Here is a 15,191-nt window from a genome sequence, read left to right on the forward strand (position 1 = left end):
GACTGAAGAACATACAAGTTAATGTGCATTATGCTTGACACGATGTGAAATCGTATATTTGCTCAAAGAAACGTAAAAACTAAGAGTATGTCCTTATCCTAATAGGAAAGGTAGAGAAAAAGAGAAGAGAGAAAATATCTAGTCGAGGGAAAGTTTAGTGTAAGTGGAAGGAAAGTAATAAAAGTTAAGAGGCTCGAGGTCCATGTTCAATTTAATACAGAATATATTCAAAATGTTTTACAATTGACAAGGCGTAACATGTAAGTCCCAAGGAGCCCGCAATGAAATATTTGCGCTAAAATGAATCGTCGTTTAGACCTGCGGTCGAACAGTAATCGATTATTTTCCCTGTTACTTCTCCAACCGATTAAGAAAGCAATCACGATAGAAATAATCGTTAAACCGATATTTATAAGTAATCACCACATGCAATTGCAATCTGCAATCATCAATGACTTGAAATCATAGGAGAAAGATAAATAACTGTTCATTAATTTCAGTAAATCGATTAATTCAGCGCTATCGTTTTATCGATCGTAATTATCAAACAAAGTAGTTCTCACGAAAAAAATACAATTACAGAGATCGATGCACTGGTGTTAACTGGAAACAAGATTTGCAATCTCCATCGACGATTACCTTTACATCGAAAACGTATCAATTATTTGTTAAGTTTCAATCAGAGCTATCTTTCTTGATAAGAATGTCATTATCCCCGAGAACTTATCTCACTCCACGTTAGTGGTTATTTCACAAGATCGACGCTCGATTTGTGGACTTTCCAATCACAATGTGCTATTAATCGTGACGCACCAGTAACAATGTCTATGATTTCAAGTTGCGAAACTGATTTGGTGCAACGTACACAAGACATTGATTACTGGGCGCAGATAGGACATGATATATAAAGCCTGAAATCTGAAGCACAACGAACAGGTTTCATCGAAAGTAGCCAACATGCGTGTCTTCTTAATCGCGACGATTTACGTCGCGGCCATCTTCGCGGCCAGCGCGGAAAATCTGCCACCCTTAGAGGGGTACGTTTCTATATTATCAGCAATGCTTTCTACCATTTGTTTTCCATCAGTGTTTCATTCGTTATTATTTATTTAACTCGTGACTGTAACTAACAATTAATAAGATAAGATAATTCCATCAGGAAACCTGTAAATTCCATTTACAATACCATTGTTTGAGCTAGCCTATTTTGATGCTACGTATTCTATCATTACAACGTTTTAAAGTTTAATAAATCATATCAAAAGAAGCGGAATTCTTATTCATTTAACATGTGACTGTAACAATTAATAAGTTCATCCACCAGGAAACTTGTAAATTCCATTTACAATACTATTGTTTGAGCTAGCCTATTTAGATGCTATGTATTCTATCATTAAAACGCTTTTAAGTTTAATAAATCATATTAAAAGAAGTGGAAAATCTGCCACCCTTAGGGGGGTACGTTTCTTAACTATCAGCAATGCTTTCTACCATTTGTTTTTCATCAGTGTTTCATTCGTTATTATTTATTTAACTCGTGACTGTAACTAACAATTAATAAGATAAGATAATTCCACCAGGAAGCCTGTAAATTCCATTTACAATACCATTGTTTGAGCTAGCCTATTTAGATGCTACGTATTTTATCATTACAACGTTTTAAAGTTTAATAAATCATATCAAAAGAAGCGGAATTCTTATTCATTTAACATGTGACTGTAACAATTAATAAGTTCATCCACCAGGAAACTTGTAAATTCCATTTACAATACTATTGTTTGAGCTAGCCTATTTAGATGCTATGTATTCTATCATTAAAACGCTTTTAAGTTTAATAAATCATATTAAAAGAAGTGGAAAATCTGCCACCCTTAGGGGGGTACGTTTCTTAACTATCAGCAATGCTTTCTACCATTTGTTTTTCATCAGTGTTTCATTCGTTATTATTTATTTAACTCGTGACTGTAACTAACAATTAATAAGATAAGATAATTCCACCAGAAAGCCTGTAAATTCCATTTACAATACCATTGTTTGAGCTAGCCTATTTAGATGCTACGTATTTTATCATTACAACGTTTTAAAGTTTAATAAATCATATCAAAAGAAGCGGAATTCTTATTCATTTAACATGTGACTGTAACAATTAATAAGTTCATCCACCAGGAAACTTGTAAATTCCATTTACAATACCATTGTTTGAGCTAGCCTATTTAGATGCTATGTATTCTATCATTAAAACGCTTTTAAGTTTAATAAATCACATTGAAAGAAGCGGAAAATTTGCCACCCTTAGGGGGGTACGTTTCTTAACTATCAGCAATGCTTTTCTCCATTTTTTTCATTCGTTGTTATTCAATTTAACATGTGACTGTAACAATTAATAAGTTCATCCACCAGGAAACCTGTAAATTCCATTTACAATGCTATTGTTTGAGCTAGCCTATTTAGATGCTATGTATTCTATCATTACAACGTTTTTAAGTTTAATAAATCACACTGAAAGAAGTGGAAAACCTGGCACCCTTAGAGGGGTAACTGTCTTTATTATTAGCAATACTTTTCTTCATTTTCTTCGATCAGTGTTTCATTCGTTATTATTCATTTAATTTGTGACTGTAACAAATACAAAGTTCATCCACCAGGAAATCAGTAAATTCCATTTACAATACTATTGTTTAATTTTAATAAATCACATCGAAATAGTGACCCTTAACTATCTTTTTAATACAAATTTTGTTACAGTCTCTATTAAGAAATTACATTTACGGAAATTTTGTTCAAATAATAGGAATAAAGGAACGTTGTCTTTGTCGTTAAAAAATTTACAGGATGCAGAGTCTTTCCATTTCTTACGGCACCCCGGAACAGCTCACGCTTCTGAAGCAGTACGTGGACTTCCCCGGTTTCGATTTTCTGAAAATCGCCGACAACTTTGTGGATGTTATGGTGACGGCTGAACAAGTGAAAGAGTTCAAAGATCTTCTCGAAGAGAATGGTATGAGCTACAAGGTGACGATTGAAAACGTTCAGGAAGCTGTGACGGAAGAGTACATCACGCAGCAGGTTGAGCGTCGATTGGAACAGAGTCTTCGAAATTATGATGCGTCCAAAGGACTATCTTTCACCTACTATCCTAATTACAAGGAAGTGAGTAATAGTTTTGTTTTCGAATTATTCAAAGTTTCTATTACCACTACCCTCGTAGAATTTTAAAGACAGGAAAAGGGTAAATATCACGACTGTCGATTCTATCGAAAGTATACAGGGTGTTCCCACATCCCTAGGAAAAATTTTAATGGGCGATTCTAGAAGCCAAAATAAGATGATAACCAAGAATATCAATTTCTTGACTGAGGCTTCGTTAAAGAATTATTAAAAAATTTTAAATCTTTCTGGGAAAAAATATTTTCAGTTGGAGGGGTCAATTACAATCAGTTTTGGTGAATAGACATAATCCAAAAATCCTACCCACTCTCGAGAAAAAAATTCGGGTAGATATTGAAATTTTTCGGTGAAATTAAAAAATTTCAAATCTTTCTGAGAAAAAATATTTTCAGTTGGAGGGGTCAATTACAAGCATTTTTGGTTGAAAGACATACCCCCGAAATCCTACGTAATTTCGAGAAAAAAATTCCTCACCGAAATTATAATTTCTGGCCAGAAATGTCTGCCCGGATTTTCATGCGAATCTTTAAAACATCATAACTTATGAAAGGATTGAAGGATTTTAATGTTTCAAACGGCAAACAACGCGTATTTTGGCGAAGAATATGTAGAGATTCTAACAATATTGAAAAAGTTGTTCCTTAACCCCGTAAAATGACAAAAACCCCATCAAAATGGTCCAATTTTCAAACTGCCATAACTCCTGCAATAGCGAATATATTTCAATGAAAATTTTTTCTGAAGTAGAGCTAACAGGTACCTACAAAAAAGTATTAGACAACTTTTCCGTACGATGCCATACAAAATTACTAAAAATCAAAAACAAATTTTTAAGAAAAATCGGGAGTAGGTGCCTAAATTTTTAGGCGAAAAAAAAAAATTTCAAATCGTTCTAAAAAAATTATGTTCGGTTGCGGGGGTCAATTATAATCATTTTTGGTCAATACACATATACCCGAAATCCTTCCCACTTTCGGGAAAAAAATTCAGTACGGCCGGAACTTTAAATGTTAATAACTTTTTAACGAAGCCTCCATCAACAAAAAGATATTCTTGATTTTCGTCTTATTTTGGCCTCTAGAATCTTCCATTAAAATTTTTTCCAGGTTTGGCCTAACACCCCCTGCATAGAAGATAAAATATTTTCAAAATTCAGTTACCAATAATTTTTGACTCATATATTTTTGCTGTGAACATATATATCTTTGAGGCACGTACTGAACAAGCTATAAATGACTTTACGGAATTACGAATCTCAATTTGGTGATTTGAATCGATTATTAAAATGGAATTTTAAAGTCAGCTTCTTATTAAAACCCGATCGGATGCTTTTCGAACTGTAAAATTTCGTAACTTCGAGTCGAGCTATTTTCAAAAATCAAACCACGAAGATCGAGCATATCCCTATGGTAGGATAAATAATGCAGACGAATTTAAAGAGTTGAGCATTAAATTTAACGCAGCAATGGAAAGCTTTAGTTCTACGAAAAGGGCTTAAGGGTTTAAGGGTTTATTCTCGTTCGGTTTAGAAGATCATAGCCCCAGTAAACATTTGTTGAAATCGTTCCCAGGTCAGTGATTACCTCGATTACGTAACGAATGCTCACCGCGACGTGGCCTCGTTAATTAACATAGGCAAGTCTTACGAGGGACGAGAGATGAGAGTTTTAAAGCTGTCAACCGGCGGTAAAACTAAACCAGCTATTTTCATCGATGCTGGAATTCACGCCAGAGAATGGATCGCACCGGTGACATCTCTCTACATAGTAGAACAGTTGGTAGCAGCTCAGAACAGAAATCTACTGGAGAACGTCGACTGGTACATCCTTCCAGTTCTAAATCCCGATGGCTACGAGTTCACGCACACTAAATCCGCGGTAATTCCATTAAACTTACAATTCACACTGTTGCAATGGTTCATCATTTCATACTAATCTATTATTCAAATTTAATTTTTTAATTATTTAAAGAAAAATTTAACAGCATTAGACGAGTACACATTGTGTGATTTCAAAGTTTAGATATCTATATTTTTAATATATTAAACTATAAAATCTACTATGTTGTACACTATATCATATTTGGATCTATATTCAATCGATTCGTTCTTTATATCCGCGGTAATTTTATTCAATTTATAAATCACACTGTTGCAATGGTTCATTGCTTCATACTAATCTATCTATTATTCAAATTTAATTTTTTAATTATTTAAAGAAAAATTTAACAGCGTTAGACGAGTACACATTGTGTGATTTCAAAGTTTAGATATTTATATTTTTTATATAGTAAACTATAAAATCTACTATGTTGTATATTTACATCATATTTGGATCTCGATCGATTCGTTTTTTAAATCCGTGGTGATTCCATTAAATTTATAAATCACACTGTTGCAATGGTTCATTGCTACATACTAATCTATCTATCATTCAAATTTAATTTTTTAATTATTTAAAGAAAAATTTAACAGGATTAGTTAGACGAGTACACATTGTGTGATTTCAAAGTTTAGATATTTATATTTTTTATATAGTAAACTATAAAATCTACTATGTTGTATTTCTACATCATATTGGGATCTCGATCGATTCGTTTTTTAAATCCGTGGTGATTCCATTAAATTTATAAATCACACTGTTGCAATGGGTCATTGCTTCATACTAATCTATCTATTATTCAAATTTAATTTTTTAATTATTTAAAGAAAAATTTAACAGCGTTAGACGAGTACACATTGTGTGATTTCAAAGTTTAGATATTTATATTTTTTATATAGTAAACTATAAAATCTACTATGTTGTATATTTACATCATATTTGGATCTCGATCGATTCGTTTTTTAAATCCGTGGTGATTCCATTAAATTTATAAATCACACTGTTGCAATGGTTCATTGCTTCATACTAATCTATCTATTATTCAAATTTAATTTTTTAATTATTTAAAGAAAAATTTAACAGCGTTAGACGAGTACACATTGTGTGATTTCAAAGTTTAGATATTTATATTTTTTATATAGTAAACTATAAAATCTACTATGTTGTATATTTACATCATATTTGGATCTCGATCGATTCGTTTTTTAAATCCGTGGTGATTCCATTAAATTTATAAATCACACTGTTGCAATGGTTCATTGCTACATACTAATCTATCTATCATTCAAATTTAATTTTTTAATTATTTAAAGAAAAATTTAACAGCGTTAGACGAGTACACATTGTGTGATTTCAAAGTTTAGATATTTATATTTTTTATATAGTAAACTATAAAATCTACTATGTTGTATTTCTACATCATATTGGGATCTCGATCGATTCGTTTTTTAAATCCGTGGTGATTCCATTAAATTTATAAATCACACTGTTGCAATGGTTCATTGCTTCATACTAATCTATCTATTATTCAAATTTAATTTTTTAATTATTTAAAGAAAAATTTAACAGCGTTAGACGAGTACACATTGTGTGATTTCAAAGTTTAGATATTTATATTTTTTATATAGTAAACTATAAAATCTACTATGTTGTATATTTACATCATATTTGGATCTCGATCGATTCGTTTTTTAAATCCGTGGTGATTCCATTAAATTTATAAATCACACTGTTGCAATGGTTCATTGCTTCATACTAATCTATCTATTATTCAAATTTAATTTTTTAATTATTTAAAGAAAAATTTAACAGCGTTAGACGAGTACACATTGTGTGATTTCAAAGTTTAGATATTTATATTTTTTATATAGTAAACTATAAAATCTACTATGTTGTATATTTACATCATATTTGGATCTCGATCGATTCGTTTTTTAAATCCGTGGTGATTCCATTAAATTTATAAATCACACTGTTGCAATGGTTCATTGCTTCATACTAATCTATCTATTATTCAAATTTAATTTTTTAATTATTTAAAGAAAAATTTAACAGCGTTAGTTGTACGAGTACACATTGTGTGATTTCAAAGTTTAGATATCTATATTTTTAATGTATTAAACTATAAAATCTACTATGTTGTATTTCTACATCATATTTGGATCTCGATCGATTCGTTTTTTAAATCCGCGGTGATTCCATTAAATTTATAAATCACACTGTTGCAATGGTTCATTGCTTCATACTAATCTATCTATTATTCAAATTTAATTTTTTAATTATTTAAAGAAAAATTTAACAGCGTTAGTTGTACGAGTACACATTGTGTGATTTCAAAGTTTAGATATCTATATTTTTCATATATTAAACTATAAAATCTACTATGTTGTATTTCTACATCATATTTGGATCTCGATCGATTCGTTTTTTAAATCCGCGGTGATTCCATTAAATTTATAAATCACACTGTTGCAATGGTTCTTCGTTTCATACTAATCTATCTATTATTCAAATTTAATTTTTTAATTATTTAAAGAAAAATTTAACAGCGTTAGTTGTACGAGTACACATTGTGTGATTTCAAAGTTTAGATATCTATATTTTTCATATATTAAACTATAAAATCTACTATGTTGTATATTTACATCATATTTGGATCTATATTCAATCAATTCGTTTTCTAAACACCACGTTTTGAATATGGAAAATTTTCGAAAAGAATTTTATTCCCGACTAAACAAGATATCGATACGAAATTTCTAACAATGTGGGACGTGTGTTTTTGATTACTTCAGAACCGTTTGTGGAGGAAAACAAGGGCCGTAAACAGTGGCTCGTCTTGCCGTGGCGTTGACGGAAACAGGAACTACGACATGGAATGGATGAGTAAGTTTCCGCTTTTATTAACACGCGTTTGTATCTAGGTTAGGCGACGTGCCACCTGTAATAATTGTACTCGAGGAAAGACGAGATTGCGAATCTCGATAATTTAATCTGTCCCGCGGTTCGAACGATTAAAAAACGTGCGCGTACGTTCGCCTTTATCGCGCGGAATAAACACGAGAGCGAGCGAGAGTTTCTATTAAAGAGACGAATGAATATTTCGCGATCGCGATCACAGTACGCATCAATCAGACAACGAGACTGCTGATAATCTATCAATGACATTTATACCACGGCCATTGATTAATCAGAACGAAATTGGAACCGAACAATATAAATTACAATTATCGAAGCATCGACGAATTCGCGATGATAATATCTCCATTGTGAAAAAATTTAACCGCGATAATTCTGCGATTGTATTCCCTCTATACGAAATACTGTTACCCCCACTCCTGTTCGTGCACTATAATGGCGATTATAAACGAAAAGAGACTTGCTTCTCACGAATTCTTACCATTCATTTTTACCGTGTTTCTTCTATTTAGAAAGTAGTTTCTTAAAAGATATTAGTGGATAATTAATCAACCCTTACATATCTCGATGTATACAAAAAATGGACTTGTAGAAGCTTCAAAGATAATTCAATTCATAGGAAACAAGTTTCTTTCGTTTATAGTGAATAAACATTCACGAATACGAGTAACTCTACGGGGTGTTAAAAAAAACCATTCAATATTTATATGGTATATAGGATACAGTGTACTGAGTAAAAAAGCTTTAGTAAACATAAGTCGAAAGGGCAACCGTTTCTGAGATATAAACATTTTTGTTTGCTAGTATCATGATTGACTTAGTTGCTTATTTAAACTTCTTGGTGAATACATTACCTCGGTACTTGGATGATATGCCTTTGGCAGAAAGATTATCGATGTGATACATGCATGATGAGACCATTTAAACATGGTGTTCGGTCAAAGGTGGATTGGACTTGGTGGACCAGTTGCATGGCCTTCTCGATCCCCCGATTTAAACCCTTTGGACTTCTTCTTACGGGGATATTTAAAAAGCTTAGTGTATTCCTCTCCGATAAATGACTTGGAAGAATCACGTAACCGAATCCACCATTCTTGTCAAACAGTTCGACAGAAATGTGGAATTCTCGAGATAGTTCGCGATTCTGTAAAAACGAAGATGCCAAGCGTGTGTAGAAATGGAAGGTAAACATCGAAAATTCAGTAATAAGCCAATTATGATAATAACAAACGAAAATGTTTATATCTCAGAAACGGTTGACCCTTTGACCTATGTTTAATGAAGCTTTTTTACTCAGTACAATGCATCCTATATACCCTATAAATATTGAACACCCTCTGTACACGCGTTTTAAACGAAAAATGTTTAAGGTATAAGTTTGCAAGTTGCACTTTGGGTTACTAAATTACAAACAAAACGGTGATTTATATTCCACGGAACGAATGCAATTTACGGGGGGGGCGAGTTCTTGCAGAAAGTGGGGGGGGTCAAAACTCGTCGAAACGCAATCGAAAATTTCTGTCGCAAATTGTTTCGCGATAGAGGGAGGAGGAGGTGACGGAGAGAAAGAGAGTTGGAGACAAGTTGTTAGCTAACACATCTCCCTCGTGTTTCTGCGAAGAGTACTGTGTCACGGTTAACTCAACCATCGCAGTCTAACTTTTCTTTGGGGCGCAGTTGCGCGGCGTTTTCATTGAAGTTATGATTGAGCGTGATAAAAACTTGCTCGTTACTGCACGGTTGTTACTCCTCTAGATCTCTTCATTCGAGCTTTAACGCACTGATTTTTTAGATATTCGGAGTTATTTCCCGATGTTATTACGTTGGGCGTAGATCTCGTTATCGCCCTGACAATTTCATCTCTTATCTTTTCTTATACATTTCACAGTTGGGGGATTCTAAATCGATCAATTAAGTCATTGCAATTCTCACTGTAACTTTATCGAAGATAATATCCATTTAATATCCATTTTTTAATTTGCTTCATAATCTGTCATTTTGCGTTAAAAATCGACCAAATATTTATCGGTTCGTATCCAGCTTCAACCTTTATATTAATACACGATAAATCATCTGGCTGTACTTTTCAGTTATCAATTGTGAAAAATGTACGACCGAGTCTGGCATAATAGAGATTTATCATTTAAAAACATTCATTTTATCTAACGATTTTGACGAGCAATGAAATTTATAATCGTTTCGCTCTCTCTCTGTTATAAATGTAAAAAGTTGAATTTATTTTTTCGCAATTGCAGTGCTTTAAACCTTATAATACGTTCCAGGAAGTTTCTCATTAATACGTTTTAAAATATGTATATTGCGATATTAATGTACTTCTAATTCAAGTAACGCCGAAGGCCAGAGAACTATTTTGAGGGACGTCTCGCTAATTTTTCTCATCCGCGGAATTTCAGCCAAATTCGCGAAATTCGATGAACAAAGTCGCGGCGGAGTTGCGAGTCTCTAAATTGAGATCCCTAATTCGTCCCGCTGTTTGAAAATTGTCCGTCACGGAAAATTCATGCGAGCACTCGTCCGTATTAGACTCCCGGTGAGAAAATTCGACACGTGTTCCAGAAATTTTCATTCCACGATATCATCGTCCACTCGATACCAGCTTGAAAGATTAGCTTTGTCTTATCTGGCACAAGTTTTATTTTCGTCGTTACAAAACTTGTCCGATAAAATCAACGAATACTATCGTCGACAATTTTTTTAGCGTGAATTCTTTACATTATAACGTTCTCGATAATATTTTATTCGCGCTTCGGGAGGCAAGAAAGTTTTAAACGATGTACCATCGTTATTGATTTTCGTCTTATACGGAGCAGTGGTATCTCGCTCTAAAATACAATATTTATCAACGCCAGATAAACAATTCCGTGTATCGACCAATTAATTAAACAGAGGTTCCAGTGTGTACCAGTGGCGTATAATAAACTTTACGTTTACCTTGGTTATTTGTAACTTTAGCAATTCAAGAAATGCAACACATTTTCATACTTCAGAATTTTCCATCTCACGAGCACGTAAATTATTTCGTACGAAATTGATTGCTAATATTTAATGAATCGGTTCTATATAATTGGAGTTACTCGTGCGTAGAAATTATTACCTTTCCATTCGGAGATACATAAAATATTAAGTATATCGATAACTGCTAGTGAACTCACGTGCACGTGATAAAGGTGGTCAGAGCGTCGAAAGAAGATAATGTTATCTTTTAGGAAAACAATAATCGTTTGTTCGCAGCGATCGGTGCATCGTCCAGCCCGTGCAGCGACACGTACGCCGGGCCAAAACCATTTTCCGAGGTGGAAAATCAACGCTTACGCGATTTCATCTTGGCGCGTAAAGAGCAAATCAAAGCCTACATCACGTTCCACTCATACGGTCAGGTAGCTATCGATGATTTAAAAAAAAAAGATTTTTACTTTAATCCGAATACGGCCAGGCGCTTTCGAGCGTTTGTGTTCCCAAGTCACGCGTGCTCGCGGCGTAAGCGTTTATGGCACGGAGTCGAAAAATTTCGAAGCGCGCGGGAATCCGCGAGATTACAACTTTTGAATTAGTTTTCGCGTTGCATCGCTAACGCTCGCCAGAGCAGCGGTATTGCTTTCCTTTTTCCAACGAAACACGCAAATTTTACCTTTCAGTACATTCTGTATCCTTGGGGCTTCACGTCTAAGGTGCCTTCCAACGAACTGGAACTGGTATGTAATTCTCTTTTGCATCAGTATTGTATGATAATAGGTACTATGTGAATTTTGTTATTGTTTATACCGATTTGTATTTTCTTTTAGAAAAACCTCGCCAGCAACTTCGCGAAAGCCATTGCCAAGTCACGTAAGACTCAATATACTTATGGAACCTCTGCTAATCATCTTTGTAAGTAACGAGTATCTAATGAATTTTTCGCAGACTACCGATCTTTGTGCAAATTTATATTTTTATTAACAGAATTAATGGGTTGTCTCTATTTCTTATATTTTTGCATATTTAAATGCATTCTGTAGTTTCTTAGGAATTAGAATTTCTTATAAATGGATAAACATCCGCAGTCTGGTGATAACATTCTTTAAAGAATTGTAATATTTAACACTAGAACTACCGACAATTATAGTATGCTTATTTGTACCAAGAAAATTGAAAAAATAGGTGCGTGAAGAAATGTACAATGCAATGGAAATAAGTGTTTATCCATTCTCTTATAGAAAATGACGGTAAATTTTTTACAGGTTTTATTAGAAATTACAAATGGGTCATTTTGACTGGTTTGGTAGTTCTGGTGTTAAGAATTTTAATCCTTTTTATTTTTCTGTTAAAGAGATCATTATAATTATAATTTTCTTTGTATTTGTGTTAGATCCTGCTGCTGGAGGTAGCGACGATTGGGCCATGGGAAAAGCTGGCATCAATTTATCGTACACCATCGAACTACCCGGTGGAAATTCTGGATTCCTGTTACCTCCCTCTGACATCAAAGCTGTTGGTACCGAGACATTCGAAGCTATGAAAGTACTTGCTCAATACGTCACTTCGAAATACTCTTCTCACTAATTGATACATAATTTCGTTAAACGTACACTGATATCTGGTAAAAAAAGCAGAACCATATCGATTCGTGCAATAGAAAGCAAACCTCCTGCTTGATCCATGCTCCAAGATACTTCTTACTTTCACATACTCATTTATGGAAAATTTTAATTCTTGAAAAACTACAGAATGCAAAATTATTGTATGTAGAGGTTGAGACAGTCCTCTACAAAACCTCCATTTCGCTAATTCTAATAATAAAAATATGAATTTCTATAAAGATCTACTTGTTAACCATGAAATAAATTGGGAAGGAAGATTCTCATAGAAATATCAATTCTTGCATGTAACTTGAGTTGTTTTGTACGAAACTTTCAGGGGAATATGTCGGCTCTGAAAAGACTCGATTTTATTCCGAAGCTCGGGAGTTTCAATCGCGAACAATAACGTTATGTCGCTCACTTATGTATCGGTTGAAAAGCGCATAGATATTTAAGAAGACTTGGGTCGTTATAGTCGACGGGAGATTGTAAAATGCTTGCACACTTGGTGTACAAAAATATGTGATATTCAACTGCGTTTTTATTTTCGTCGTAGCAGAAATATACGTTTCATTATATTAAATGCATATAATTTTCTGTACTCATATCGCAGGATTTGGACGAAAAGACGCTCACTTTGAATCTCGAGTTAAATCAGGGACGACAAAGTAATTATTTAAAAGGGGATCCGTGGTATTTGTTGAACCAAATTAATATCAATTTAATAAATAATTTCTGCTGGAAGTCGCCAACGATCAACAGAAGTAATTGCGCGAGATATCAAACGATCGATCGTACGGCAAATATTTCCAGAACGCTTTCCGGACCTCCCTCGAGTATTTCGTTGACCAACAGCGACACGCGTGAAAAGTTTCCGCGAAACGATCGCGGATCTTCGAGGGTTCGGTGCACTAGCGAGCGTTTACACGAAAGAATCCCGGGCGAAAGAAGAAACAGCCGTTGTTCGTTCTCGTGTGGCCCTTCCCCCCGTGTCGACCACTTTGGTTTTTCCTTCGTTTTCGAGGCGGTCGTCGGCGCGAAAGCGAGAGTGGCTGGGGAAACGAAAAGAGAGGCTCGAGGATTTGGTCGGAATAAAGTAGAACACTTAGCACGTAGAGCGCAGAAGTATCGTGCCCAAGTTCCTTTTCGCTTATACCTATTTCCCGTGCTCGCGTTCGGTCTAATTGGAGAAACAACAGACTCATTACCCGTGGACTCGAGTGGAGACGAGAGCTCATTTGACGGGGCTGAGGGCACTGTGCCGTAAAATTTTTGTATAACGAGCCATTCCACCCCCGGCCTGCTACGAGCCTGAACGTTCCTTGAAACCGTTGACTGAGGCGACGCGCAGGCTGGCACGACGTCTTCAATGATGCACAGAGACGATGGTTTATCTTCTTTCGAAGACGTTCCCTGCGTTTCGGATCCGTTCATTTCCAAACACCCTTCGTTCCTCGTGAAAAGTTTCACAGACACGCGCCTATGTGTTCGAGAGACTCGCGAAACTTGTTTTAGGATGCAGGCGTGGCTATTTGGTAATAATCTGACGTCTTCTTGTTATTAATGTAGTCGATGATTCTTACAAGATGATTCTAGAGGCCAAAATAAGACGAAAATCAAGGATACTAATTTGTCACTTGAGGCTCCGTTAAAAAGTTATAGAAACATTTCCAGCCACACAGTATATTTTCGGTAAAGAATTTTTTTTTCGAAACTGAGTAGGATTTCGAGGTTGTGACTATTGACCAAAAATGATCATAATTAACCCCCACAACTGAAAATAATTTTTTTAGAACGATGTGAGAAAAATTTTTTTCGCTGAAAAATTTCAGGGAAACATATCAACGGTATGGTCAGACGTAAGTAAGGAATTTTTTTTCTCGAAAGTGCGTAGGATTTCGGGGGTATGTCTAACCACCAAAAATGATTGTAATGGACCCCTGCAACTAAAAATAATTTTTTCAGATTGATTTGAAATTTTTTAATTTCACCGAAAAATTTCAACACCTACCCGAATTTTTTTCTCGAAAGTGGATAGGATTTCGGGAGTATGTGTTTTCACCAAAAATGATTGTTATTGACCCGTCCAACTGAAAATATTTTTTTCCAGAAAGATTTAAAATTTCTTAATTTAATTTTTTAATAACTTTTTAACGAAGCCTCAGTCAAGAAATTGATGTTCTTGATTTTCGTCTTATTTTGGCCTCTAGAATCTCCCATTAAAATTTTTCCCCAGGGGTGGCCGAACACTCTGTATAGTAAAATAAGTAGAGTAGAACCTTGATTGTCAGATGAAATCGCGACACACGCTGTTCGTGGTTGAGAAACAAACTGCTAAAGCAACGCATGTTCCGTGTCAATAAAGTGCAATTAATCGAGAGCGTGAATTAGTTGGAATCGTTTCTAGATCGAAACACCCAGAGTAAACGCGTTTATTAACCAAAAGTACGTAACGCGTACTCCCAGCAAGTCATATCAGCCCCTCAATCGTGTCATTAAGAACAATTTAATTCGAAACAAGAAGCATCGTGTTTCTGTCAACTACGCTTGGGTATAATAAGCTATTTGTTGCGTAAATGAATTATGTTTCCTACAACGGCGGTCCCTCGAATCTCTACGGCGCAGAAACAACGTTGGATTATACGCG

General features: G+C 34.6%; 1 protein-coding gene across 2 annotated transcripts; it reads left to right on the forward strand.

Moving 5' to 3' along the window:
• Positions 1-881: 881 nt before the first annotated feature.
• On the forward strand, positions 882-13,127 carry LOC122397054 (carboxypeptidase B-like). 2 transcript variants are annotated; one of them, XM_043395884.1, is made up of 8 exons: positions 882-1,037; positions 2,832-3,150; positions 4,740-5,045; positions 7,844-7,934; positions 11,220-11,365; positions 11,624-11,680; positions 11,771-11,855; positions 12,334-13,127. In XM_043395884.1, exons 1-8 carry the CDS (start codon positions 958-960, stop codon positions 12,525-12,527), a joined length of 1,278 nt encoding a protein of 425 aa, XP_043251819.1. In that variant the 5' UTR covers positions 882-957; the 3' UTR covers positions 12,528-13,127. The 2 variants fall into 2 exon arrangements, with proteins under 2 accessions (XP_043251819.1, XP_043251820.1); XM_043395885.1 differs by lacking the exon at positions 882-1,037 and adding an exon at positions 2,530-2,534.
• Positions 13,128-15,191: the final 2,064 nt, after the last annotated feature.

The sequence above is a fragment of the Colletes gigas genome, unplaced genomic scaffold, assembly GCF_013123115.1.
Source record: "Colletes gigas isolate AHSC1104 unplaced genomic scaffold, ASM1312311v1 Colletes_gigas_Sc00008, whole genome shotgun sequence".
NCBI classification, from domain to species: Eukaryota; Metazoa; Arthropoda; class Insecta; order Hymenoptera; family Colletidae; genus Colletes; species Colletes gigas.